This window comes from Aspergillus lentulus (genome assembly GCF_001445615.1).
Source record: "Aspergillus lentulus DNA, contig: Alt05, strain: IFM 54703, whole genome shotgun sequence".
Taxonomy (NCBI): domain Eukaryota; kingdom Fungi; phylum Ascomycota; class Eurotiomycetes; order Eurotiales; family Aspergillaceae; genus Aspergillus; species Aspergillus lentulus.
In genome coordinates, this window is record NW_028322121.1 from 487,213 (window position 1) to 510,864 (window position 23,652).

Consider the following 23,652-nt stretch of genomic DNA (forward strand, 5'->3'; position numbering starts at 1 on the left):
ATGTTTGTGGCTGTGATTTCGACTAGAAAGGGACTATCCGTGGGTTTGAATAGAGACTTTCTTTCGAAATGTGCAGTGGTGATGAAATCGTGGTCGTCGTGGCTTGACAGAGCTTTGGGTGAAGCTTCCCCCAGGGTTGTTGGACCTGGTCTAGATTCCTTCATGGGGACGCGCAATCATGGAACGGCGGTCTCGATTCTCGAGTGTCTCGATTGTCTCGACTGCCGAATCGATCGCCGACCCAACAATTGCTCAGGAGTGAGCCGGGTTACACGGAAACCCCCCATGAGATCCATTTCCTCAGCATTCCTGAGACGATGGTCTCTCAATCATTTCACTCCGTAGTCCGAAAGCCACCACGGTATCAACCTAGTATGTAATGAATGAGAAAATATGGTGTAGCTAAGCTTATATGAGATGAATGATGAACATGTTGCTATTACCCTGGAGATAGTCCATGAGGATTCCTGTACTTATCATACATTACGTACTCCATACTCCATCCCCTTTTTATATCCTAGCTCAACGCCATCTAAATCGCTAGACTCCAACCGGGGTCCTTGGTTCAATGAGTTTTCTGAAGATATCGGGATTGAAGGAACGCGGCGCTCTGCCGCCCTGTCTTTGAACACGTCGGGGCACTCGACTTGTTCAACATCATCTTCGATTCAGTCCGAAATACCAAAATCGAGAGGCTCTGTTGGCGATGTCGCTTGGTGTGCAGTGAGTGCCGCAAGTAGATGAAGTATATGAAGGTTAAGAAATGACCAATGTTATGGTAGTCTGTAGTTGGGAGCGAGTCGACCACCAACCAAGGGACGACCGAGTCGTCTACCCACCCACCCGTTTAGGCAGTAATATCGGTAAAGGACTCTTTCTTCAGACAGTCTATAACATGAGACTATGGGATAGCATTATTCTGGATGTGATGGATGTAAGTTCATGTACAGTGTGAAGGAGAACGACCGGGGCTCTCCGTGAGTGAATACATAACACAGTCCTTCTTGTCGAGCTGATTGTGCATAAAATGCATAATCCTTTATTATAAGCATCAGTAACAAGAATTTTCTCAGTATGAGTAGGATCTTACTTGGTCTTAACCCGCACAGCGGCCTAGCCTGTCATTAACTATCATACAAAAGACACTTCCTGTGTGAATTTCCTCGCGGTAGTGGTGTAGCAGGTTTCTTTTGGTTTGCCTGCTTTGTTTGCAGATGGCCTCGAGGATGCGGTTTGCTGGAGCTCCAAAAGGCTTTTCGGCAGTAGGCAGGGCCATATGGTCGAGCAAGAAATGCATGCCCTTCGGCCATGTGGATGACGGCAGCTTGACATGCTACCATTTTGTGGTAGGAGTCTCATTGTATTTTCATACATTGATGATTCTCGCTAAGATAACTGGAAGGGATCTTTAAGGTATGTTCCACCACATACCGGGGCCTCCCTGGAAATCAGCGAGCTCACTGACGTGACCTGGCATTACTTTGCTCATGCTGCCGGTAGATATCGACTCTGAAACATTTACAGGGTAATACCAGGCAGCTTGGGGACCTGCAGAGCACTGTCGTAGGCCTCGTACCTGTATTTCTGGACCTAAGTGAGGCGTTCTAGCAAAGAGGACATTGATGCAGGCGAGCGAGGCATGCTCATATCGAATTTGTTGACCCAATCGGGTTGTTTTCTGTTTGGGGTTTTCATAAACCCACGCTATTCTCATGTTCTCATCTGGTTCATTTGGGCTTTGGACCATCGTACTAGAAAGAGTAACCCGCGTCGCCTGTGATCGTGAGGTCCTCCTCTTCCCAGGAGAGCATATCCTAAGCATGTCTCCAACATCTTCACGAGCAACACCCTCAACTGGTAATGCAAATAATTCGTGAAAGCGTTGTCTAGATTTAGATTAGTCTTACGGTTATAGCAACAGATGCAGGTCACTTACCGTGACAAGGGAGCCTTCTGGGAAGAGGCCCAGTTTCCATGCCACTGAATCAGCATCCGCCTTCCTTTTCTCCTGCAGTCGGAGACACGCATTGAGAATAGTCTTTATCGACCATAGCTTGCAACAAGCCCGTGGGAGTGTCACGAGCAAATTTGAACCATCTTGTCAGAATTGTCCAACTCAGTAGCGATGCCCCTGAGAGGAGTTGTCTTTTGGTATGTTGTCGTCTTGCATATACCTGCGGATGTAAGATAGTATAGTCCATATGACCGGCAGCTAAAAGCGACGGTCGCAACGATACCTTTGATGTCTGTTTCAGGCATTGTTGCGTCCTTAGTGGGAGGTTAAAGAAGTGTGAGAAAGGACAGCATAACTTGTATATGAAATAGAAGCAGCGGCAGGCCCAGGTTGCTTTTGAACTTCCCATCCATAGTCAGCAGCAGAAGGGCATTCAGAGACTCGTTCAAGACAGAAGCATAACCTGCTATGGCTGAACAATCAGCTGTGTCTTCTGTGTCATTGGTGGTCATATCCGCAGGGTCTTCGACATCTACAGATGTCATGGGGTCACTAATATTGACATGCTAGTGATAAGCTGACCATCCCGGACTTCACGGATGACAGTCCGCCAGGAATCAGGTACCGGGGTGCGGGCCTGCCTTTGCGAAGATGACGCAGAACATGTCCGATGGAAGCGATCTTGCGCAGTACTCCAGGAAATTTGGTACCGAGTCGTTCAAGTTGAAGCCAGTATCTCATTATGTACAGCCGTGCCCGCGCACAGCTGAGTCTATTAGGGTCGCCTAAAGAACTGGAGGCGGGAGGTTGACGTGATGTCAAAATCAACCCTAGCGATTTGCATCCCTGGAACCTATCGACAGTGTGGATGCGCACACCTTGGAGCCGGTGGTTGGGGCAGCAGCAGTTGAAGTGCAGGTGTACTGGCCGCAATAAGGTGTGAGAACCGTAATCAGATCAAGAGTGGGAGGTGGGTTGGCCATGTCCTCCTCAATGAGGTCGGCTAGTTTTGAGCTCATCAAGGATGTCCTCTTTTCCTAGTCTGGTCTCTCTGAATCTGTTGACGAGGACTGCCCCGGCGTCCTCTGCTTTCTTCTTTCCCTGCAGCATCGGGCCATCACTGACCAAATCAACGGAGATTGTGGATATCGCCACACGACTGGTGCGACAATTGAAACAGTGTTGCCCGTTGTTCTGTCTTTACTGAGAAGTAAAAAGACAAGAAACATGCCCCACAGCACAGTCAATACCTTACCCCTATTCAGTGCCAGACTGCCATCTACCCCGAAACCGTTATTAGAAACATATGCCGTTACTTCAAATGAGACTCACCTGCTTTATCAACACCGGTCGTTACAAGCGGCTTTTCCTCCCCTTGGCCTTGTAGCTCGTATTTGATTGTTGAATATAGTTCTTCAAACAGTCACCTTTTCCGCAGGCCATTGTCTTCCCCATCATGGCCAGCGCCATAATTCAACCAGCGGCACTCATCGGAAAATACCCATGACGCCTGGGCCCGGCTAAATGACTTGTCAACTTTTCTGAGGTAGCTTCAACTCTGTTTATAAGATAGATCGATTAGCGCCGTTCTCGGTGAGGCGCATGCTTACCGATAAGTTGTGGATATACCATCGACCGAATCATCGACCCCGGATATATACACCGATACTGGCACGATTGCACCGTACCTGGTCGACGTGTTGTAGAGGATACCTTAGTCATCTGATGACTGATTGCTCTGTATTTCAAGTAAACGGGAGTACGTCCACGTCTGTAAGGCGGGTTTTGATGCGTCCCGTAAAGATGTAAAGATGGATTGCTGATATGTATATGTATGTGTACATGGACAGGCAGGTGGTGAGGATATGATTGACTGCAGACACCAGACACTAAGAGATTCCAGTAGAGAGAGAGGTAAGGCTAGTGAATAGGACATGGTTACAGCAAGATAGAGAAAGCCAGAAACAGGAATTCAGTTATATTCACTCATCTAGTATTTCTGTAGAGAATGAATGTGGTATCATACACTCTGCTGTAGATAGATGTACTCTGGGAGGAGGAACCTACATTCACTATAATAATTATCTCCAAGGTCTGCATATTGATTCCTTAGATGAAGAAGCTTACTTGTATTTTAATATTCGTCTCCTTACAGTTACCATCATGCAGAAAAGAGTCCGCCAGTAACCCTTGAACATAAGTGCCTATATTGAATTAGAATTGAATATGCTAGCCAGCCCGGAATCCCGCATCAATCAATCTCAAGTAGCTGGTACTTCCCCCCCTCTCCAGTCTTCTCATCATAGTACCCCTCCAGCGCCTGCTCAACAGCAGCCATATATCCCAAAACCTTCTCTTCCTGCCACCGTCTTCCAACAACCTGCACCGCAGTAGGGAGACCCGCCATCTTGGCCGCATCGTAGTGCTTCCACGCCCCGCGGGCAATGGCATGATTGGCGCCAAGCTGCTTTAGAACGGTTTTATACGACGCATGGAGTGCATCTTTCTTCGCGTCGACGTGGGAAACAGGCAATACACCGGCAGAGTAGTCGAGCAGGTTCCACAGGAAGGTATAGCCGCAAGAGGAGACGGCGTCGCGCATGGCCTTGTGCGGGAGAGCAGGTGTAGCGTTGACCGGACACAAAATGAAATCGTATTGCTGGGACTCCGCGTCCCACCAGGCGTGCCAGGTGGCGCGGAAGGCCTCGCGGCGGGCAACGAGCTTCCACTGCTCGGCTGCGGATTTGTGTTCAAAGCTGCGGATTAGCGCGGCCCATTTGGTATCGCGCTTGATGTAGCGGACATAGAGGTAGTAGAGGTAGCGGAGGGGACGGGGCAGTCTAGCGATGCGGGTCAGTTGTTCAGCGCCGGGGTCGGACGGTTCAAAGCTGTAGCGGTGAGAGTTGAAGGTGGTGCAGCCGTCGGCGTTGAGGAGTTGAGAGGCAAGCGTTAGACCGGTGAAGGGGTCGGCGGATGCCGGGGGTGTGATCTCGGAGACTGTGTGACCGGCTGCTGTGAGTGCAGCAACGGTGGTGGCGATAGCACGGTTGATGGCTGGCGTGGGAGGGACGACTCCTGGGAAAGTTAGCTCTGTTTAGGTTGGTATGATGAGAACCATACCATCTGTAGACATCAGTCCGATGCGCAGTTGTTTTGTCTGCGCTTCCTTCTCCTCTGCGTAGCGCCAAGCGATGGGATGGACGGTATTGTCATACTTCCATGGCTGCATGGAGATGATCGCTCGCGTAAAGTAAGTGAGGTCGTTCAATGTGCGGGCCATGGGACTAAAGACACTGGCCACTCCTTCCTGGCCCGCCATGCTGGTGCTGACACCTGCCTTGGGCCAGCGGCCTGTACTGCACCGCAAGGAGTAGATACCGCTCCAGGCTGCAGGAACGCGCACCGATCCAGCAACATCAGACCCAATACCGATACGACCCCCGAGGGCGAGCAGAGCACCCTCGCCTCCAGTCGAACCACCTGGTGAGTACTCAGGCACATGTGGGTTCAAACACCGACCCCAGAGACCATTGAAAGACTCAAACGATAGGAGCGTCACCGGCAGTGCCGTCTTGGCATACGGGACAGCACCTGTATCACGTCAGGATCGGTAAACCAGAAAAAGAAAAATAAGTGCAGCCATACCGGCATCCTTCAACAACTTCACCATGGGCCCATCCTCGGCACAAGGCTTCCCAGCCATGCGCGCATACCCAACAGAAGTGTCAAAACCCTTGACCTGCACTGAATCCTTGAGGGAGACGGGGATGCCGGCCAGCGGACCTTTGAGATTGACTTCTCTCTGAAGCCATGTCTCCGCTTCGGGCAGCAGCAGCTCAGTCACGCAGTTTGTGCGTTCGTGCGCCTTCACTGCCACCTTGCCGTACGTGCGGAGAACATCTGTAGGTGAAAGGCGGGACTTGTGGACCGACTCAACGAGCTGTTCAATTGGCTGGTTGATAATGCTCTTATCTGTCGCCGTGAATGCAGTGTGGTAGTCTGGGGAGAGGGAAGCGAAACGGGTGGCCCGTTCCTTTTGCTTCTGGTCCCTGTTGATTCGTGAGCCTGTGCAGTATTGGTGATGTTGTGGAGGAACTTACCGGATCCGACGGTAGGTGAAGTAGTCAAATGGTGGTAACATAATGAAGATCACAACTCGCACCGAGGCTGATGAAGAAACAGTGCCTCGAAGCGCAAGAAGGAGAATACGAATATAGAGAAATGGCGCAGGGGCTGGCCGTTGCTATTTATTGCGGGGAAAGCACAGACACTAATGCGGAGAAGAGCGATAAGGCCCGCAGATAAGCGCGTTGTCCAAGCTCGGTCTGTCCGCTGTCCAGGATATCAACATTCAACAACCAGACCGCGAGGAGATTCCGCCCCACGATGATGAACTTAAACTGACACAATTGTAGAGTTTGCACAGTGCTTTGCCAGCAAATATGAGTTTGATTCCTGTTAATTCGGGCATTTGTTGAACGATGGCGCAGTAGAATCATAAGCCACGTGACTTTTACAAGTGCCGACAACCGAGTGTCTGGCCCAATCAGGAAAGTCCACGCGGATTGGGTCGACCAGCGGACAAAAGACCGCGACTTGTCTATAGGCTATCTCTCGCTTATCAGTGTTGATACTGTGTAGAAGTCACTGAAAGCTGGGAGTGAAGATAGGGTTTGTCCTAAGCATACAGCAGACTCCTTGGAGTCCCCGAGAAACGAGGGTGAGTCACTTGAGCCATTGAACTGCTGGCTGGACCTCTCGCCTTTTCTATAAGCATAGATACGCGCTTATCGTACTTTGCACGCAATAAATACGGGTCTCTGTGACAAACACGGTCTGTTTACATATTGAAGATTCAAATACTCCAGCCCCAGAATACCAAGGCCGACATGATCTGTATATGCTTGGGTATTCGCGCTTCATAGAGCACCTTGGCCCATACAAAGCATGGTACATGAGACCAGCTCATTCAGTCAGATTCAAGATTGCAAGGGGACAATTTGCCCCTTTCCACCTTGGCATGTACTGGATTTTTCGCTCAGGGCGATATGCGTCAAGTTGCGGTCCGGTGGAGTTGATGTGATCATTTCGCTATGATTGCGATTGCTGAGTTGGTCGCCGGGGACAACTAGACTTCAGGCTCGAGACTGCACATTGATTCATGTCTCCTCATCCTGTCGATCCCCTATCGCGACTGTCTTGTAACCAGTGGTGGGCATGGAGCCACAGGAGGACCACAATAATACCGGCCACGAGACTCGTAATGGCTAAAAAGATGACGAAGCCACATACTATTGACCGTCGTTTCTTTCGGTATTGTGCTTGGATCCAGTTGTCCCTTTGTTCGTTAGTGATGCGACCTTCTGCGCAAACCAACAGACAGGATGCAAAAGTACGTACGAGTGGACCGGGCTCTTGTTTTGAGCTGCAGCTTTTGCCTCCTCATCCAGATGGACCGCGCGTGAAAAGCGCTTCCAGAACAATGGATCCCTCACAAGCGTCATTATTCGAGATGCTTAGTGCGAGTCGGACATTGATATTCGACAATCTTGCCAAGCGTGGTGTATGGGACGAAATCCTTCGGCTGGCGAAGCTGTGACAAGTCGCGACGGGGTGAGGGTGAACCGGTTCCCCGTCGACTGGAACCGAAAGACTCGAGCGCAGTGATTGGAATGAAATATTAAAGAGTGTAGGGTGATGTTACGCCATATACCAAACCGACGAAGAAGGCAAACAAAAAATTGATGCAGGACGGGAAGGGGACAATAAGAGAAAAATCAAAACACAAAAACAAGGCAGTTGCAAGGAATCCCGCCATGAAAACCCAAAATATGTTATCCAAGCTTGACCTAGCATTGCATCCATTCAACGTGCAGCATCTGGCATTCCAGTGGGCTCCGTTGGAATGGCACGAGAGGCAGAAGATGGCTGAGGAATGGTCTCAATCTGCGTTATAAGGGGATAAACTACTCAAGTTCCGGCCAATCAGAGTCGATCCTAACGGCAGTGTTATGGACTCCCACCAATTATAAACAATCTTCTATCTGCGTTTTAAACGTGCCTCATCCTTGACAAATCCACCTACTTGAGCAACCACGAAGAATCACGGGAAGGTAAATTCGCATGTCGTCTAATAATAGATAATTTGAGTTATCAGACAGTCTCGCCTGCGAATTGTCTTGCTTGTCTTTCTGCTGCATGTTTTTTAGCTTTTCCGTGTCGTACAGGGGTTTAATCTGGCCGCAAAAGCAATTTCTCGATAGGATGGAATAAATAAGCATAGGAAAGCTATAAAGACACAACTCTTCAGTTAGAAACTGGAGCTCGTGATCTCTGAAAGGGATATGGACGAACGCCGCAGATTGGCGAGCCAGGTCCAAGATGCACCTCGCCAAAGCCACAATAGTTCGGTGCCGGGGAGCCTGCATGCAACCTTGGCTGATTCTCGAAAAGACTGAGGATGCATGAGGGTGGTCAGATGAAGGTTGCTCCTGGAAAGAATTCAGTAACATGACAAATAAATGGGTTGTCTAATCAGCTGATTGGCTTCAACTTCTAGCAGGGTGGGAAGCAACATGGTCGCTCTTGTATCTGAACTTCTCTCGACGACTGAAAACACGCATCTGGAAGGAAATCGCAGATGGTGGAAGTACTCGCAGTCGCAGATATGCAGAACACCACCAAGACTCCAGTATCAAGTACCTGCAGAATAAGCAGTGTTGGAAAACTAGTTTATCCTTCAGGCCTAATTTGCTGATCGCCCCTAACACTGCCTTTGTTAATTGGTGGAACGGCCAGACCATGGTCCATCAGTGGATAGCAATGAGAGGTACCTGATAATCCTCAAGACGGGAATCAATACTCAATAAATCAACTGACTTCCGGTGAGTGTTCATGCAGTCATGGACAGACTCATGGCCCCATCCCAAGGGTGTCATGTCATGTCATGTCATGTCAGGTCAGGTCACATGCGGGGCTGTCAGGCTTTAGGCGTTCAGGCCACAATCTGACTTCCTTAAGGCATGGAAAAACACCAAAACAGCATCGTGCATCGATGATCCTGCGCCGTTGCAGCGTTCCATCTTCCATCGTCTTCGTCGGTCAATCATCGGTGACTCTCCGCGTCTAATTGCAGATGAGGCGGATTGAGTTGGCTTCCTGCCAGCAAACGAAATCGCTTTGGGGCCTTGGGCCACCCCGCAGTGGAGCGGAGCAGAGCTGCCTGACCGCTCCTGTTGCCTATCTATCATCTATCGACGCACACATACTGCGGTCACTTTGTCTTTGGTTCTCTCGAGCTCTGCTCCATCTCATATACCTCCTTCCATCTGAATCTGGCCCATTGAGGAACAAAACCTGTCGCTGCGTTCAGATGCACGTCACTTTCCCGCCGTGGCCATCAACTCCGCCCGGTCATGTCCTCCGCACAAGATGCAGACGCGGGCGCCAATTCCTGGGGACCGTTGATCAACCCCGACAAGAGTCCTGCCCCGTTACTTGAACAGCTATGTCTGGGGATCGCACAGTTGATGGTCAGTCTGGAGATACTGCCTCGTTCATGTCATGCAGGTGGCTAATGTCTTCTAGACCACCTTCGACGAATACGCTACCCCCGACCTCACTCCGGATCGAATGGCCGCCTTCTATCGCAAAGTCGGCGGGAACTATGACATACTCTTTCTAGAGACAAAGTCCTCAGCCCTGTCATTCATCTATCAGCGTTTGGGGTGTTTCCACAGTATTCAGCCCACGAATGATCCCTTTAAGCCGCCGTCCATCCCAGCATTGCAACCCAACGGCTTTGTGAGATGGCAGACGATCCAGCTGCTCCTGGACCCTGACGAACATGCGCGCTATTTGCAGAATGCCGTTGCGCTGTGGAACATTGAGAGTCCCAACGGAGGAACTTTTCCAAAGACGATCCCTCGAGACGCTTTCCCGTCGGAACCGGACCCGGAGATGGTGGAGTGGCATGAGGGAGTGAGCCGACGCTTTGAATTCGACTACTGGCGGAAGAATGTCTTGCGATCCTCTCCGCCCAATTTCCGCACATACCACTGGCAATTCGGCCACAAGGATGCACCGCCTGAACAAGAGGATCACACTTCGAGTCACCGGCCTCCATCACCACAGCACCGACGACACACGGAGCCAGAGGATCCGCCTCGGAGGAGTCGCCATAACAGACAGCGTAGTGGCGAGCTTCCCACGTCCGCAACTCGAAGAGTCAAATCAACCTATTTTCCCCGTGCAGAGGAGGTGCCTGAATTCCCATCTCCCCGCGCCCCGTCGCCGGCCTTTCGATCGAGACCAGCCACAAAATCGAGAGGCCGTGAACGACCGCACTCCTTCGTCTATCCAACAAGCACAGAACCCCACCGTGGCCAAGACACCTCAGATGCCTCGTCCGAAGACTCAGGATCCCCAGCCCACGGACAACCACCGAGGTCAGGACGACACAGCCGTTCGAGGAACCTATCACTGCCCCGCTCCTCCCACGCTCGACGCCACTCGCACGAAGCATACGCCCGCGTTCCCGAAGAAGACGTACCCCCAGAATCCCCACGAAGACATACCCACCGCGATGCCCACACCGCACACATGGGCCGGCTATACGACTCCGACGGCGCGCGGAAACCCCGCCAGTCGAGAGCGTACAACGAGGAACCACCCCCCAGCCGATCCGCGGGCGTCCGATTCCGCGAACACATCTTCCACGAGCAGCCCGCCGTCACACCCTCGCAGGAGGTACCCCTCTACACCCACGTCCACCCCCGCTACATGAACGGCATCAGCGAGAACTATGTCCAGCATCCGCATCCGCACCACCCCCGCCCCATGGACTCCTACGTCTTGGACGACGCCCGCCGGCACAGCTACCGCGACCCGACTTCAAACGGCTCGTCGGGCGCCCGCCCCGCGGGTCTCGAGCGCACCCGCTCCTATTCGGGTCGATCATCCCGGGTCCCGGGCTGGGCTAGTCCGCCGCAGGGCAGCAAGCGCTGCGTGCCCGTTCCCATGGTAGACGTGGACTACCCGCCCCCGTCGGGGCGGAGATCGGCCATGTACGAGCGATAGTCGCACTGGCGTGTAACTTGTCATGACGTAATGAGTAATGATGCCACGTCTCTCTTATTTTTCGTTTTATCAGTTACGGTTGCTATCATGACGGAGAATGGCGTCTGGATGTTATCCTTTTTATCTGCATGTGCATACGCATATCCTACGAAATCCGTTCGATCTCGTGGCTCTCCTTTCCTTGCTTTAGTTTGTACTACCGGTTTGATTGGTATGACGTGGAGGATTAGACGCCCTTATGAGTAATGATAGAGGTTAACTCGGTTATATTTATGGGTAGAGGTGCTGATCAATATACTACTATTATTCCTATTCATTATGCCTAGTTTTATGTGCGAACTTATATTCGTAGACTGGAGCTACCAGTCAAACGCAAGTAACGTATGTACACCTCTCTCAACCTCAGGCAAAAGCCCGCTGGAAAGTAAAGCCATACTCCTCAAACACCCTGCACTTGTCCGTGCCATGCGGGTTCTGCGTCCAGGTAGGCGGCATATCGAGCAGACTGACATTGCGCTGGTCGGGATGATACGGCGGAATATAGTACCCGTGCTTCCCGAAGATCTCGTACGTTGCGGCGTAGGCGGGCCCACGAACGCGGAGCATCTCCGGGTCAGGATTCGGGGTGCGTGTTCGAAAAAAAGCGCCGAAGACATCGTCGAGGAGCTGCGAGTGGAGGAGGTCGGTGGTGTCGTAGTAGGGGTCTACGTTGCGGGACTTGCTGTTGAGCGTGCCCCAGACGGGGAGGACGTCGGCGGAGTGACAGGTGGCGTTGTAGTCGGAGTTCGGGGAGCAGATGGCCGGGACGCCGGCGTTGGTTTGGATGTGGCCGTGGGTGATTTCGAGTTCGTAGAGGGCTGGGAAGGCGGTGGCGCCGCCGTTGGCGAGGAGGTGGGCTTGTGGGCAGGTCCATTCGCTGTAGGTTAGAGCTTGGGCGCCGACATTGCGAACGGTGTCTGGGTCGGAGGGATTGAGGGGGAAGGCGTTGGAGGCGGCGAGGGACTTGGCTAGGTCGGCGGGGTATGCCATGCCGAAGAGGAGGTTGAGGTTTGTGGTGGATGCCTCGATTTGTGGGACGAATCTGCCCACGTAGAGGGCGGCTTCGTCGGTGACGGTGGTGAACATGGTTGGGACGCGGTTGGGAAGAGCGTTGTCGGCGAGCAGGGTGTAGAACTGGTCGTCGATCACGCCGCTGCCCGAGTCGTCGACCATGGGCATCAGGGGCTCAATGGAGGCGAGCATTGTCGAGACGTGCAGGAAACCGTCGGCGACTTTCTTGTTCACGGCGGTCATGGCGGACTGGAACTCGGTCGTGTTGTCGAGGAAGGCCGATGCTGGCACCGAGCGCAGACAGGCCAGCAGCTTCTCTTCGGAGACGGTTTGGTTGCAGCCGACAGCCTTGGCGACTCCCGGTGCGACGATTTCGTCATATACCTCGCGGTTAAACCAAGGCAAGTCCAGGGGAGCCGACTGGACGATCGCACCGGAGAATAAACCTTTGGCGGCGCTGGACGATAGCAAGGCTGTCACACTCTGGCCACCTGCTGACTGACCGAAAATCGTAATTCGTGACTTGTCACCACCGAACGCTTCAATGTACTTGTTAATCCATTCAAGGGCGAGGATCTGGTCGCGGATGCCATAGCTTCCTGTCGTGAGACTGCCAGTAGCCAACCAACCCAGGGCGCCGAGGCGGTAGTTGACCGTCACCACAACAACGTCGTTGCGGCTTGCAAAGTTGCCCCCGTCGTAGTCGATCATGGACGCACTACCTTTGGTAAACGCACCTCCGTAGAAGTAGACAGCCACTGGTTTGCGCAGAGGGTTGCGCGCCCCATCCGCAGGAAGCACAGGGGTGTAGATGTTGAGATACAAACAGTCCTCGGAGATGCCACCGTTGCCCAGGGTACCAAAGCTGGAGACCGACTGGACGCAAGAGTCGGAGAATTTGGTAGCATCAAGCGACTTGGGACCACTATACGGCTGAGGCGGTGCGAATCTCAGGTCTTTGACAGGGGGGTTGGCAAAAGGAACACCCAGGAACCGGAATGAACGTGCGTCGCGATATCCAGTAAAAGTGTAACCTTCGTGCATTACCGAAATCTTGGATGACTCGACAACAACCTTGTTCGTGTCTGTGGTGGGAGGAACCTTGGACGTACAAAGCGCGGGCAGCTGCATATGGCAGGGTATGCTCACAGTCTCCTTGCGGCCGAGAGAATACGCGGAGCAGTCCTTTGAGGAAGATTTTGCAACCCATACCTGGTCGCTTCTCTGGAGATCGCCATTATGAATGAGATAATTGAACTGATATTGAAGTTCGGTCCGGTTTGTTTCGGTCGCATCCTGCAGTGAATAAAGGCTCTCCCCGATGGCAGCACACTGCACCTGCGCCTGACCGTAGTCCACTCGATCATAAATCAGAACCGCAGCCGTACCATTGTTTTCGGAGCCCAAATTATTGTACTTCAACGCCTGCAAAGTACTCAGAGAATTGATCTCAGGGGAGCCTCCTGGAGCTTTGCACGCATTATTGGGCTGCGAAGGCGCCGCAGATACCAACGAGCAAAAGAGCAGTTGGACCGCCAAAGACTTCAGCTGCATGTTGGCTTGGGGTCAAAGTCTCGTACCCTGAGAGGAAGATGACAAGGGGAACCAGGCAACTACCTCTTTTATAGCGGATTTTGCAAGCCCCGGGCAAGCTCCTAATCAAGGAACAGCCAGTCTGACTGTGCCTGGCCATGCAGAGAGGCGTCAATCGGATACATCGGAAAGGAAAGGTGCAGGTGCCAAGGAGATGGGATTCGACCAAATGGAATAGGATGTTATTCGCCAACAACAGGGAGAAACTGGGGAATGACCGATGTGGGGAAATCCGATAAAATGCGGAGTTTGCTAAGATGATTCACGACCCTGGTTCTTGATATTAATGAAAATTCCTAATTCGCTAGGCTTGCCTAGCTTTGATCCTGGGGAAGAGGAGATTGTAGCCGAGGCGGACAAAGAATGACTTGTGAATGGCCATGTCGGCATGCTGTTGGCTACCAGTCAGCAAAGTCAGCAAACGGTGTAGATAGTAATCTTCCCAGCCACTTGCCGTCGATCAATAAGCGGGTCATGTAAATCAAATCGATCGATTCCGTAAGCGGATGGTGATGAATCCTGGACGAAGTCGAAGGAGTGCTGTGTTGATGTTGAACTGTTCATTTGGGATGGTTGACGACGACTGTCAGGCTTCTCAGGCACCAAGGCTCATGATCTCATCCCAGGGGTTTCCACTTCGGGTTAGCTCACTCGAGGTCAGCCCTAAGTTCTGCCAATGAAGGAATTTGAAGCTTCAAAAGGAGGCCATGGTCTGAAGCAGGTAAAGAATAGACAATTGAATGCTTACGGATCCGTAGCTACATTCCGAGCCATGCTACACGGCCGTGGTGCCCTTTCCTCTGGTCCTTGACTACCTTGAAGGGAAACGAATGCTGCCAATGGTGCGGAAGAAAGACCGAGATAGCAGAGCAAGCTAGAGAGCGAGCGAGTATATTGGTAGAAAATTGTAGGGACTCAAGGATGCCTCAGGCTGTTTTGTTCTTGCCTGAGATGCCAGGCGACCAGCTACCGCCCCCGATTAGGCAAAGCACTAGACGACATATGCCTCATCGTCACTTCCTCTCCAACACGGAACCGGCGCCGGTGGTGCAGGGGTCAACACTTGCCTCTTGTGAGACTCCTGCAGTCACCAGCTGAGCCCGTTCAAATACGGCAGGTGCTGTGTAGAACGTCCTTTTCAGGGACAGCACCGCACAGTACCAGCCGGGCGGAATGGAAAGACTCTCGTGTGGTATCAGAAAGAGGTATCCAGAGGAGGGTCTCCATTTCGTTTTGCTGAGATTCTCTCCCCTTTGTCTTTTGTATTGCTATGGTGTCGTTATGAAGCATTTAGTTGTTCAGATTTTGTAATAAGGACCTGCTGGATGGTGGTTAGATCCTCCTGCTCCCACTCAGTGTTTCTCCCTCGTCCTGTCTCCCTCACTCACTGTCATCATTATCTTTGCAATATTCTGAACACCTATCTCATTCTATTGTACAGAGAAAAACTTTCCATTCAATAGACTGGATTCAACTTTGGAAATGGTGGTGCACAGCTGTCAGCTACTCCACTGAATGACCACGCCTTCGTCGACCGCAAATCCCTTCTTCCAGTTCATCTCAAACTTCCGTCTACAGAGGCCGCAAAACTGGCCTCCATCTCTATGATATCAATTACCATGACAATGCCCCGGACTGGGCATCATCATCGTTCTTTTCAACACCGACAGATCCTTACTCGTCATCGGTGCCAGTAGACCCTTCTCCCCCAGCGCTATTTCACTTCCGTTCCGAGGCTTCAGACGTGACAACGATCTAAATCTCCTAACGCTGTGTCAACTGCATGGAAGCGACAGTAGATGGACTGGGTTGACACTGAGCGCAAGGTGACGACGCGGAGCATTCACAGCCACTAGATGACAAGCACAAATATCAGATGAGCCCCCTGCATAAGGCGCAGCCTTTTACCTTCTCTACCCAGAGCTGTTCGGGATGGCTCACTACATGTATGGCATTCTGCTTATTTCCCTCTGCTTAAACCCCGAGGGCGATATCAAGATAGCGGAGATTATGCTATCAACAGATTAATCCGACCCTTCGAACGAACCCTTCCTCTATCTCTACAGCAAATCCGGTGCCTTATAAAGGAGACCTGAAGCCTATCAGACGGATAAACTGCTAGAACTGCAGGGCTTAGCTATGCCATTACTCTTACCAAACTTATCTTTCCAATCTGATCTCTTGCAAAATGGATATCTAGCAAAGCAGCCCTAGGTAAGTATGATACTTTTTTATTTTGCGGGACGCACCTTGACGAAGAAATGCTAATCGGTGGTCATTTATATTAGCCATACCATTCTATGTAACACCGTACCTTTTGAAGGCCATGGCGTTGTCCACATAAAATCAGACATTTATGCTGAAATCGGCCGCTGTCGCGAAGGAGGCCGCAGTGAGATGGATGCATACTGAGGATCAGGCATGCTTTTAAGAGATGCATACCGGCATATAACAGGGTTGACTAAGGCTACTATCATTCGATGAGACACTATCTTCTGTTTTTGGAGATTATACTGATTACGATGGCAGGGTAAGAAAATGACTGGCCTGCTGAGATCGCAGAGCGACTTGTGGCGCACGGGGCCGTCAGCGAAACCAGTTTTGTAGGACTGCATGATAAGAGATGCGGAGAGGCTGCTGCTTGTTTATTAAGGCTCGAACGGATATTTCTGCCAGGCTGTCCGACGACGAGATACGAATCTGATACAGTATTCTGGGTGGAACGCCGCAATCGGGGATGATATCCCCAAACCGGAAGTGGAAAGCTGAAAGCACGAGAAGCATGTTCTTGGGGCTGGGCGAGGCAGCAAGTTAATCACGGCTGGCAGATAAAATAATTTATTTGATGGCTGCACATTTATTCTGAAAACACGTTTGATGCCTGCGTTTGCCATCTGACTCAGATTGTGATCCTGCACGCATTCCTAGAATGTTCTCGAGCCTCGTCACTCGGCACCCGATCTGCATCCCACTGTGTCCACATGAAGTATCTACTCCGGAGTAGGTACCCCATGAAAATGCTCCATATCAAGGACGTTTTGCACTCTATTATTAATCATCATTATCTCCCCAGGCGGGACCGGAAGTAACCGTGCGGAACGCTAGTTATTTCTTTGGTGGAGAGTTGAAAGCAGCGATCAACGTCATAACATCCGCGATTTCCTTTTGCGGACTTTAGACTTGCCTCGGTCCGGCCGCCCGACTCCGATGATGACAACTAGAAATAACTGCTAGAGGGGACTGACCTGGAATAGAAATAATCGGGCCCATCCCGTCCGATTTCGTAAAGAAATTTAGAAGCATATTTGTGGGAGATATGGATCTGCACGCTGCATCTTGAATACTCGGTCTCACTCCTTAGCGTAGCGCCCAAGTATACTGGCACAATGACAATAACCAAAGCAGTCCGCATCGTCGAGGTCGGGCCCCGCGATGGCCTGCAGAATATCAAAGAGCCTGTTCCAACGTCCGTGAGGCTCGAGTTAATCCAGCGACTACGCGCGACGGGCCTACGGACTATCGAGTTGACGTCCGTGGTCTCGCCAAAGGCGATCCCACAGTTGGCGGACTGTCGCGATGTACTGGGGAATGAGTCCATCAGACAACTACAAGGACAATCGGGCCTTCGGCTGCCTGTCCTTGTGCCAAACCTCAAAGGACTGGATATTGCGATCGAGCATGGAGTCAAGGAGGTTGCGGTGTTCGTGAGTGCGACGGAGGGGTTCAGTAAAGCCAATATCAACTGCACAGTGCAGCAGGGCATAGAACGAGCAAAGGCCGTAGCGGAGAAAGCGATTGAGTGTGGGATTACCGTCCGGGGGTAGGCAATCCTTTCATCGGTTCTCTTTGCAAGACGCATTGCTGATCTCGACAGGTATGTCTCTTGTATTTTCTCAGACCCATTCGATGGACCTACTGAGCCATCGGCGGTGCTACACTGCGTTCAAGAGCTGCTAGATATGGGCTGCTACGAAGTCAGCCTAGGCGACACACTCGGTGTCGGCAGCCCCGACAAAGTCCGCAGCCTGCTTCACTACCTAGCCGACCACCGCATCCCGCTCGACAAAATGGCGGGCCACTTCCACGATACCTACGGCCAGGCGGTCGCCAATGTCTGGGAAGCGTACAACTGCGGCGTGCGGGTGTTTGATAGCAGCGTGGGTGGTCTGGGGGGATGTCCCTATGCGCCAGGGGCCAAAGGGAACGTCGCGACGGAGGATCTGGTGTACATGTTTGAATCGGCGGGTATCGACACGGGTGTTGACCTGCTCAAGCTCGTCGAGACGGGTGTGTGGATCTCTCAGCGGCTGTCCAAGACTAATGCCAGTCGTGCTGGGACCGCGCTGGCTGCGAAGCACGGCCTTGTTTCGTCCAAACGGTCGTCGTCGTTGTCCCGAACAGCCAACAAGAAACACATATCCTGGACTATGGTCAAAGATCCAAACGGTTCGTTAGCCTATCGCTCTGGCGTAAACGTCAAGCCTATCATCAACCGACCAAAGAAGGGCAACCTTACCTCCTCCGGCTCGTCGAGGACCTCACAGCCGACCCCTCCGTCTTCCGACTCCTCATCACGGGAAGAGGACAGTCCTTCTGCACAGGCATGGATATCAACAAGGGCTGTACACCTGTAGTACAAGCGGAAACCCCGGTAAGGCTTGATTTACCGGTCCCATGTGGTTATTCGAAGTGATCGACCAGTCGCCAAAGTAACAATCGCTTGCATCAACAGCTCGCCTGTGGCGAGGGTGTAAGTTTCGCGTCTGCTTGTGTTATCCGGATCAGCGTCAAAGCTGCAAATATGACTCTGGGCGAGATGAAACTCGGTATCTTCGCTTGGATTATTCCCCAGTACGCAATTCATAAAGGGGTTGGCGTTTGTGCAGCATACCATGCTTCGGCTCATCCGCGAAGACATTCGAATTTAAAGAGGCGGCAGTTATCTCGGAGTCATAGATAGTCGAGAGGTCTCGCAGCAGTGGTTGGGTAATGTGTTGAATCTGTTGAGGGGTTTGTCGGAGGAGGGCGTGAGGAAAGCCAAGGAGTTGATTCGACTCTGGTGGCTCGTGTGGGGAGGGAAGGAGATAAAGATGAAGATGTATTTGATGAGATGATAAGCCGGATGCTGAAGGTGGCCATGGGTCAAGGCTGGCAGGAAAGATGGACAGGATGCGTATGCGCAACAACGACCGGGGTGAAGCTGTAGATGTTGGCATAGACAGCAGGCTAGATTACCAGCACTTACCAACATACATAGAACATAACGATAGATCATAGGTCTCGAAGCAAGAATTTTCGCATTCCGGTGTATATACTCTATATTACATTTCTCAAGGCTCCTCGGAATTGTAAATCGTATGTGATCTTCTCTATTCTAACTGACAAAGCTTATCAATGGAAATACATATCGTCTCACAGTAGACAGGCTGCCAGCCCATTCGGAATCCTCGAATAGAAAGTCAAGTCAATTAGATTTTCAGACCACTGAAAAGGCGTTGACCTCGACCATTTGGTGTAATATTTGAAAGTATACCCGAAGTGGGGAGCGAGACGAAGAGGGCGAAGAAGTGCTGTAGTCTTGAAAAAAGGCGTAAGTATCAGGTGACTGGTAAGGAATGCATTGCTTCAAAAAAAGATGAAATATAATGGGAAGCTTCCGGAGGCAAAGCGAGGCTTGAATAAAGTAGAGATACAGCCTTTCCTATAGTCAGGCGTTGCTTTGTTCCCCTCCGATATCGTCTGGCTTGAGGGCTCATAACTTTTCAGCAAAGATGCATTCCTGCGGGTAAGCGCATCGAGCGAGACGGCACTCTTCTGCTCGAATTGAGAGCGGAGTGTTCCATCTGACTTGGTTGCCTCATTCCCTAGCCGAAACGAATATCCGAAGAAATGTCTTTTCCACCTGGGATCATTGGGGTCGAGGCCTGATCCTAAGTCGAGCCATCTAGTAATAATTAAAGCAGTCCCTTTGCTATCGCAGTCAACAACTTCTATTTGATAGTCGATACCGCAAACAGAACACTGGTAGATGTTCGGATCTGACGGCTTTTCACTCCGACTTTTGCAAATGTCCCACTCTGACTGTATCAATTCCACTGCTGGTGCGCTCCCAGCGTGGAGATGATAACATATACGGACATTGGTAAACGAACTCGGCACGAAATCCTTTACCAAGCTCCAGCTCTGAATGCGAAGACACAAACGCGGCCCATGGCATATCTGCGCGTCCACTGACAACAATGCTGTGAGTGGATATACACTCGAGGGCAGGATCTCGACGTATGCCAATGATTCAGTCGATATCCCATGCGCCGGGCCGCAAAAATGCCTTTTCATGGCAAGCTGTAAATGTATATGGTAGAAGTAATATTTCCATCTCCAGGGGCGCAACTGCACTGGCGCCTTCAGCCAATGCAATTTTGCTAGCTCGTCGTGCTTCGGTAAGTGTGGAGGATCGGGCAACACTGAAGGTGGCAGAATATGCTTGCATTCATGAATGACAAAACACGCGTGGCAGTAAACATGACGCGGGAGATCTCGAGAAAGTTGCTGCAAAAACATTCCCCAGTGTTCGGTCTTTGGTTCAAGCCGACTTTTGTGTCCAAAGACGTTGAATAGTCGATGGCTACAAAGCGACAAGCAACACCGATCTGGAGCAGCAAGGAAGTCTGCTATCTCGTACAGAAGTTCGACTGGTAGCTTTTCCAAGTGTGAGTCTGCTTTCTCGTACAGACGTTCGACCGGTAGCTTTTCCAAGTCGGAGCCATTTGTGGGCTTGCGACGCCAGCACGGGAAAATCCAACTGAGAAACTGTCTTCTCACTCCCATAATGACCAATTTGAGCCAGTAGCAGCACGTCCGACTGAGTCTGAGCTGAGATTTCCCTGGTTTGTGTCAAGGAGAGCTAGCGGAGGTGCTGAAAGATTCCCTTGTATGGCCGTTCGGACGTCATGTGCTGTTGAACACAGCATTACACTACCATTAATCCTATGACAAGAATTGTCGTCCTGACGCCTTTCTAACCATATGGTTTTATGGTTGACATTTGCTCACTCGGCCATGGTTGCGAGTGGAACTGATAACATTTGTTCACGGTTCGAATAGGGTGCTACCAGAGTCTGCTCATCAGCAATCATGCTCGACCCCTGTGACAAATTAGGACTACTAAATCCCAGCCGGCAGCGCTACATGGTAGGGGTTTCAGCGGCCATCCTATGCACACGATGTGGCTTTCTCTCGTGTCCCTGGCTGATCTCTGCTAGGCTCTCAGGACACCATCCACAGCGGAATACACTACAAGCAATAGCTCAGCTTTTTGCGTGGTATATGACATTGGATATAAAGGCGTGCAATAACATCAATAGACTGTTGGATTGAGTGGTTGCGAGATCATCAAAGACGTATCTTCGAGTCTGCGTCCTTGGAACCATTAAAGGTCATGTTGAATTCAGCCCTAGCAGCCATCCCTAGCACATGGTGTGGTGATGGTTGATCACAAGTGAATATAGTATATCAGGAGGCGCCATCCCAGCAGCAGCTAGATAATGCAGAGGCACAGTCTCTCCAGAGTTTATTTCGTGATTGACATCATCAGATATTATCCAATATTCTCCACTCGATACACTGGATGGAATCGTACTACTTTAGGGTGTAGCTTGGCTGTTCTTGTTTCTCTCCACAATTGGCTCTATCGGTACCTATGACATCACCCTCCTGTCACCATATAAACCCAGCTTCGTCAACACATACACTATTCTCGATCTCAGCACATCTCATCCCTAGAACAATTATTTGATTCGCCAAGAGATCGTATTTTCAATTTCTACAGCACGACACACACTACTAGAGATACCATGGGCGGTAAGCAGGATCACGATACTCCAAAGCTGCATCGGTAAGCATTCGCATTCTCAACTGCCAAGCAGCTCTAAACTGACAAAACAGCGTCGGAAAATGGATGCCCTCGAGCCATGCTGCGCACCAGGAATGGCTGGGCGGAGTCATCACACATGTCGACAAGAAAACGTCCCATAAATTGCACCCTGTTCTGCAAGAATTCAAAGAACTGATCGAATCCAATTCCCGCGTCTACCTGCTCATCTCCGCCATGTTCGCCGAGATCCCTCGTAAACGACCATACAGTACCGATCCGACAGGCTGCGCTCAGATCCGCGACTACCACCACCTCCTGCAAGTTTTGAACTACCTTCTGACCACTGCGCCTAGCTGGAACGACTTTTCTCATCGCGTTGGTCTCGTTGGTCTCCCAATCAATGCAGTGTTGGACTGGAGCATGGGTACGCCTAGCGGCTATGCCGCGTATCTGGACCCCGAAATCAACAAGATGGTCAAGAAGATTCTCAATGCGTGGGGAGACTACCTCAAGTCTCCCGAGTCTGCCTCGGTCCTCAACGACACTTCCAACGGCTGGTTCGGCTCCACGGCCAGGGCCGATCTGGAGGAGGTCGGTAATGTTGGCGAGACCAGCCATTCCTTCGAGGACCTGTACGTTTGTGACCCATCGGCAAAGCACCACGGATTTAAATCGTGGGACGACTTCTTTACTCGCGTCTTCCGCGAGGGCGTGAGACCCATCGCGTCGCCTGAGGATGACACCGTCATCGCAAACGCATGCGAGGCGCAGCCCTACAAGGTGGCCCACAACGTCAAAGAGCGAGACATGTTCTGGATCAAAGAGCAGCCCTACTCAGTCCGCGATATGCTGAACCACGACGAGTTCACGCCGCAGTTTGTCGGCGGAACTGTCTACCAAGCGTTCTTGAGCGCGCTCAGCTACCACCGCTGGCATTCACCTGTCAGCGGCAAGGTGGTGAAAGCATATGTTGTTGAAGGGACATACTACTCCGAACCGTTGTTTGAGGGAGTAGGGGATCCATCGCCCCATCAGATCGACCTGAACGGCCAGGTCACCGCCCAGGAGTATAATAGCGCCACGGCAACAAGAGCACTGATCTTCATAGAGGCAGATCACCCGGCCATTGGCCTTATGTGCTTCATGGGTATCGGTATGTGCGAGGTTTCCACATGTGAGATCACAGTCAAGGAGGGTCAGCATCTGAAGAAGGGCGACCAGCTCGGTATGTTCCACTTTGGAGGGTCGACGTATTGTCTGCTCTTCCGTAAGGGTGTCAAGGTGGAGGGATTTCCGGACCCGTCGAGAGGTCGGAACGTGCCTGTCCGAAGCTATCTGGCAAAGGTGCAGCCTTAGCTGTTGAGTTGTATATAGCATTCGTACATAAAACTGTATGGTGGGTTTCAGCTTCATGGAAAATGTGTACATATGTATCGGCAAGGCATGAATCGTACACGTCTCGACGACTATATCCTGGCCACGATCTGCGGTCAGAAGTTGTTGATCTCCCAGACTGCAAGGGCAATCATGACCCTTGCTTAGAGCGCACGCTATCATACACAGCAACGTTGATCATGTTAAGCTATATCCGAGTATGTTTAATCAATCACAGCCAGAAACCCACTTCTGATGCAAACAGGGAAACATGACGTTGATCGATATATCCGTAAGACACTGGTCATCAACAACAGTCCACACTGCTGCAACTAACTCGAAGAACAAGTACGACATGTCTTATACAGCTAGACATCTACATCTCGATCAACACCAGAATATGGCCTGTGGTTATCACTCAGCACATATAAATGGGCAGCAATTCCTCCCTCAATTCTCGCCAACAGTCAATACCTCACTTCAATCCTCCTCTCTACAGACAGAACACCTCACAAAGCACAATGCACCTCACAACCCTCATCACCACTACTTTGGCGCTTCTGACCATGGTCTCTGCGACGGCGTCAGCCTCATCCTCATCATCTCCCAGCTCGATTCTAGCGGCCGCCTCCACCCCAATCTCGCTCCATGCACCTAGTCACCCTGCTCGATTCGTCTGGTGCGTATTGCCATCATCTACACCCGTGGCATCCGCATCCTCCATGTCATC

The 23,652-nt window shown here is 51.3% G+C and overlaps 5 protein-coding genes across 5 annotated transcripts; 3 read left to right on the top strand and 2 right to left on the bottom strand.

The window, feature by feature from the left end:
• Positions 1 to 4,205: 4,205 nt before the first annotated feature.
• On the bottom strand, positions 4,206 to 6,095 carry ALT_2861 (putative acetamidase; the record flags this gene model as incomplete). The annotated part of the gene is made up of 4 exons (XM_033559137.2): positions 4,206 to 5,029; positions 5,075 to 5,545; positions 5,600 to 6,003; positions 6,055 to 6,095. The coding sequence occupies 4 exons, from the start codon at positions 6,093 to 6,095 to the stop codon at positions 4,206 to 4,208; spliced, it is 1,740 nt and encodes a 579-aa protein (XP_033415028.2).
• A 3,274-nt stretch (positions 6,096 to 9,369) lies between these two features.
• ALT_2862 (uncharacterized protein) lies at positions 9,370 to 11,032 on the top strand (the record flags this gene model as incomplete). Its single annotated transcript, XM_033559135.2, has 2 exons — positions 9,370 to 9,486; positions 9,542 to 11,032. The coding sequence occupies 2 exons, from the start codon at positions 9,370 to 9,372 to the stop codon at positions 11,030 to 11,032; spliced, it is 1,608 nt and encodes a 535-aa protein (XP_033415026.2).
• A 402-nt stretch (positions 11,033 to 11,434) lies between these two features.
• On the bottom strand, positions 11,435 to 13,636 carry ALT_2863 (putative cholinesterase; the record flags this gene model as incomplete). The annotated part of the gene is made up of 1 exon (XM_033559134.2): positions 11,435 to 13,636. One exon carries the CDS (start codon positions 13,634 to 13,636, stop codon positions 11,435 to 11,437), a length of 2,202 nt encoding a protein of 733 aa, XP_033415025.2.
• Positions 13,637 to 17,061: 3,425 nt separating this feature from the next.
• ALT_2864 (hydroxymethylglutaryl-CoA lyase) lies at positions 17,062 to 18,309 on the top strand (the record flags this gene model as incomplete). Its single annotated transcript, XM_033559133.2, has 2 exons — positions 17,062 to 17,495; positions 17,550 to 18,309. 2 exons carry the CDS (start codon positions 17,062 to 17,064, stop codon positions 18,307 to 18,309), a joined length of 1,194 nt encoding a protein of 397 aa, XP_033415024.2.
• Positions 18,310 to 21,528: 3,219 nt separating this feature from the next.
• ALT_2865 (phosphatidylserine decarboxylase family protein) lies at positions 21,529 to 22,904 on the top strand (the record flags this gene model as incomplete). Its single annotated transcript, XM_033559132.2, has 2 exons — positions 21,529 to 21,569; positions 21,620 to 22,904. 2 exons carry the CDS (start codon positions 21,529 to 21,531, stop codon positions 22,902 to 22,904), a joined length of 1,326 nt encoding a protein of 441 aa, XP_033415023.2.
• Positions 22,905 to 23,652: the final 748 nt, after the last annotated feature.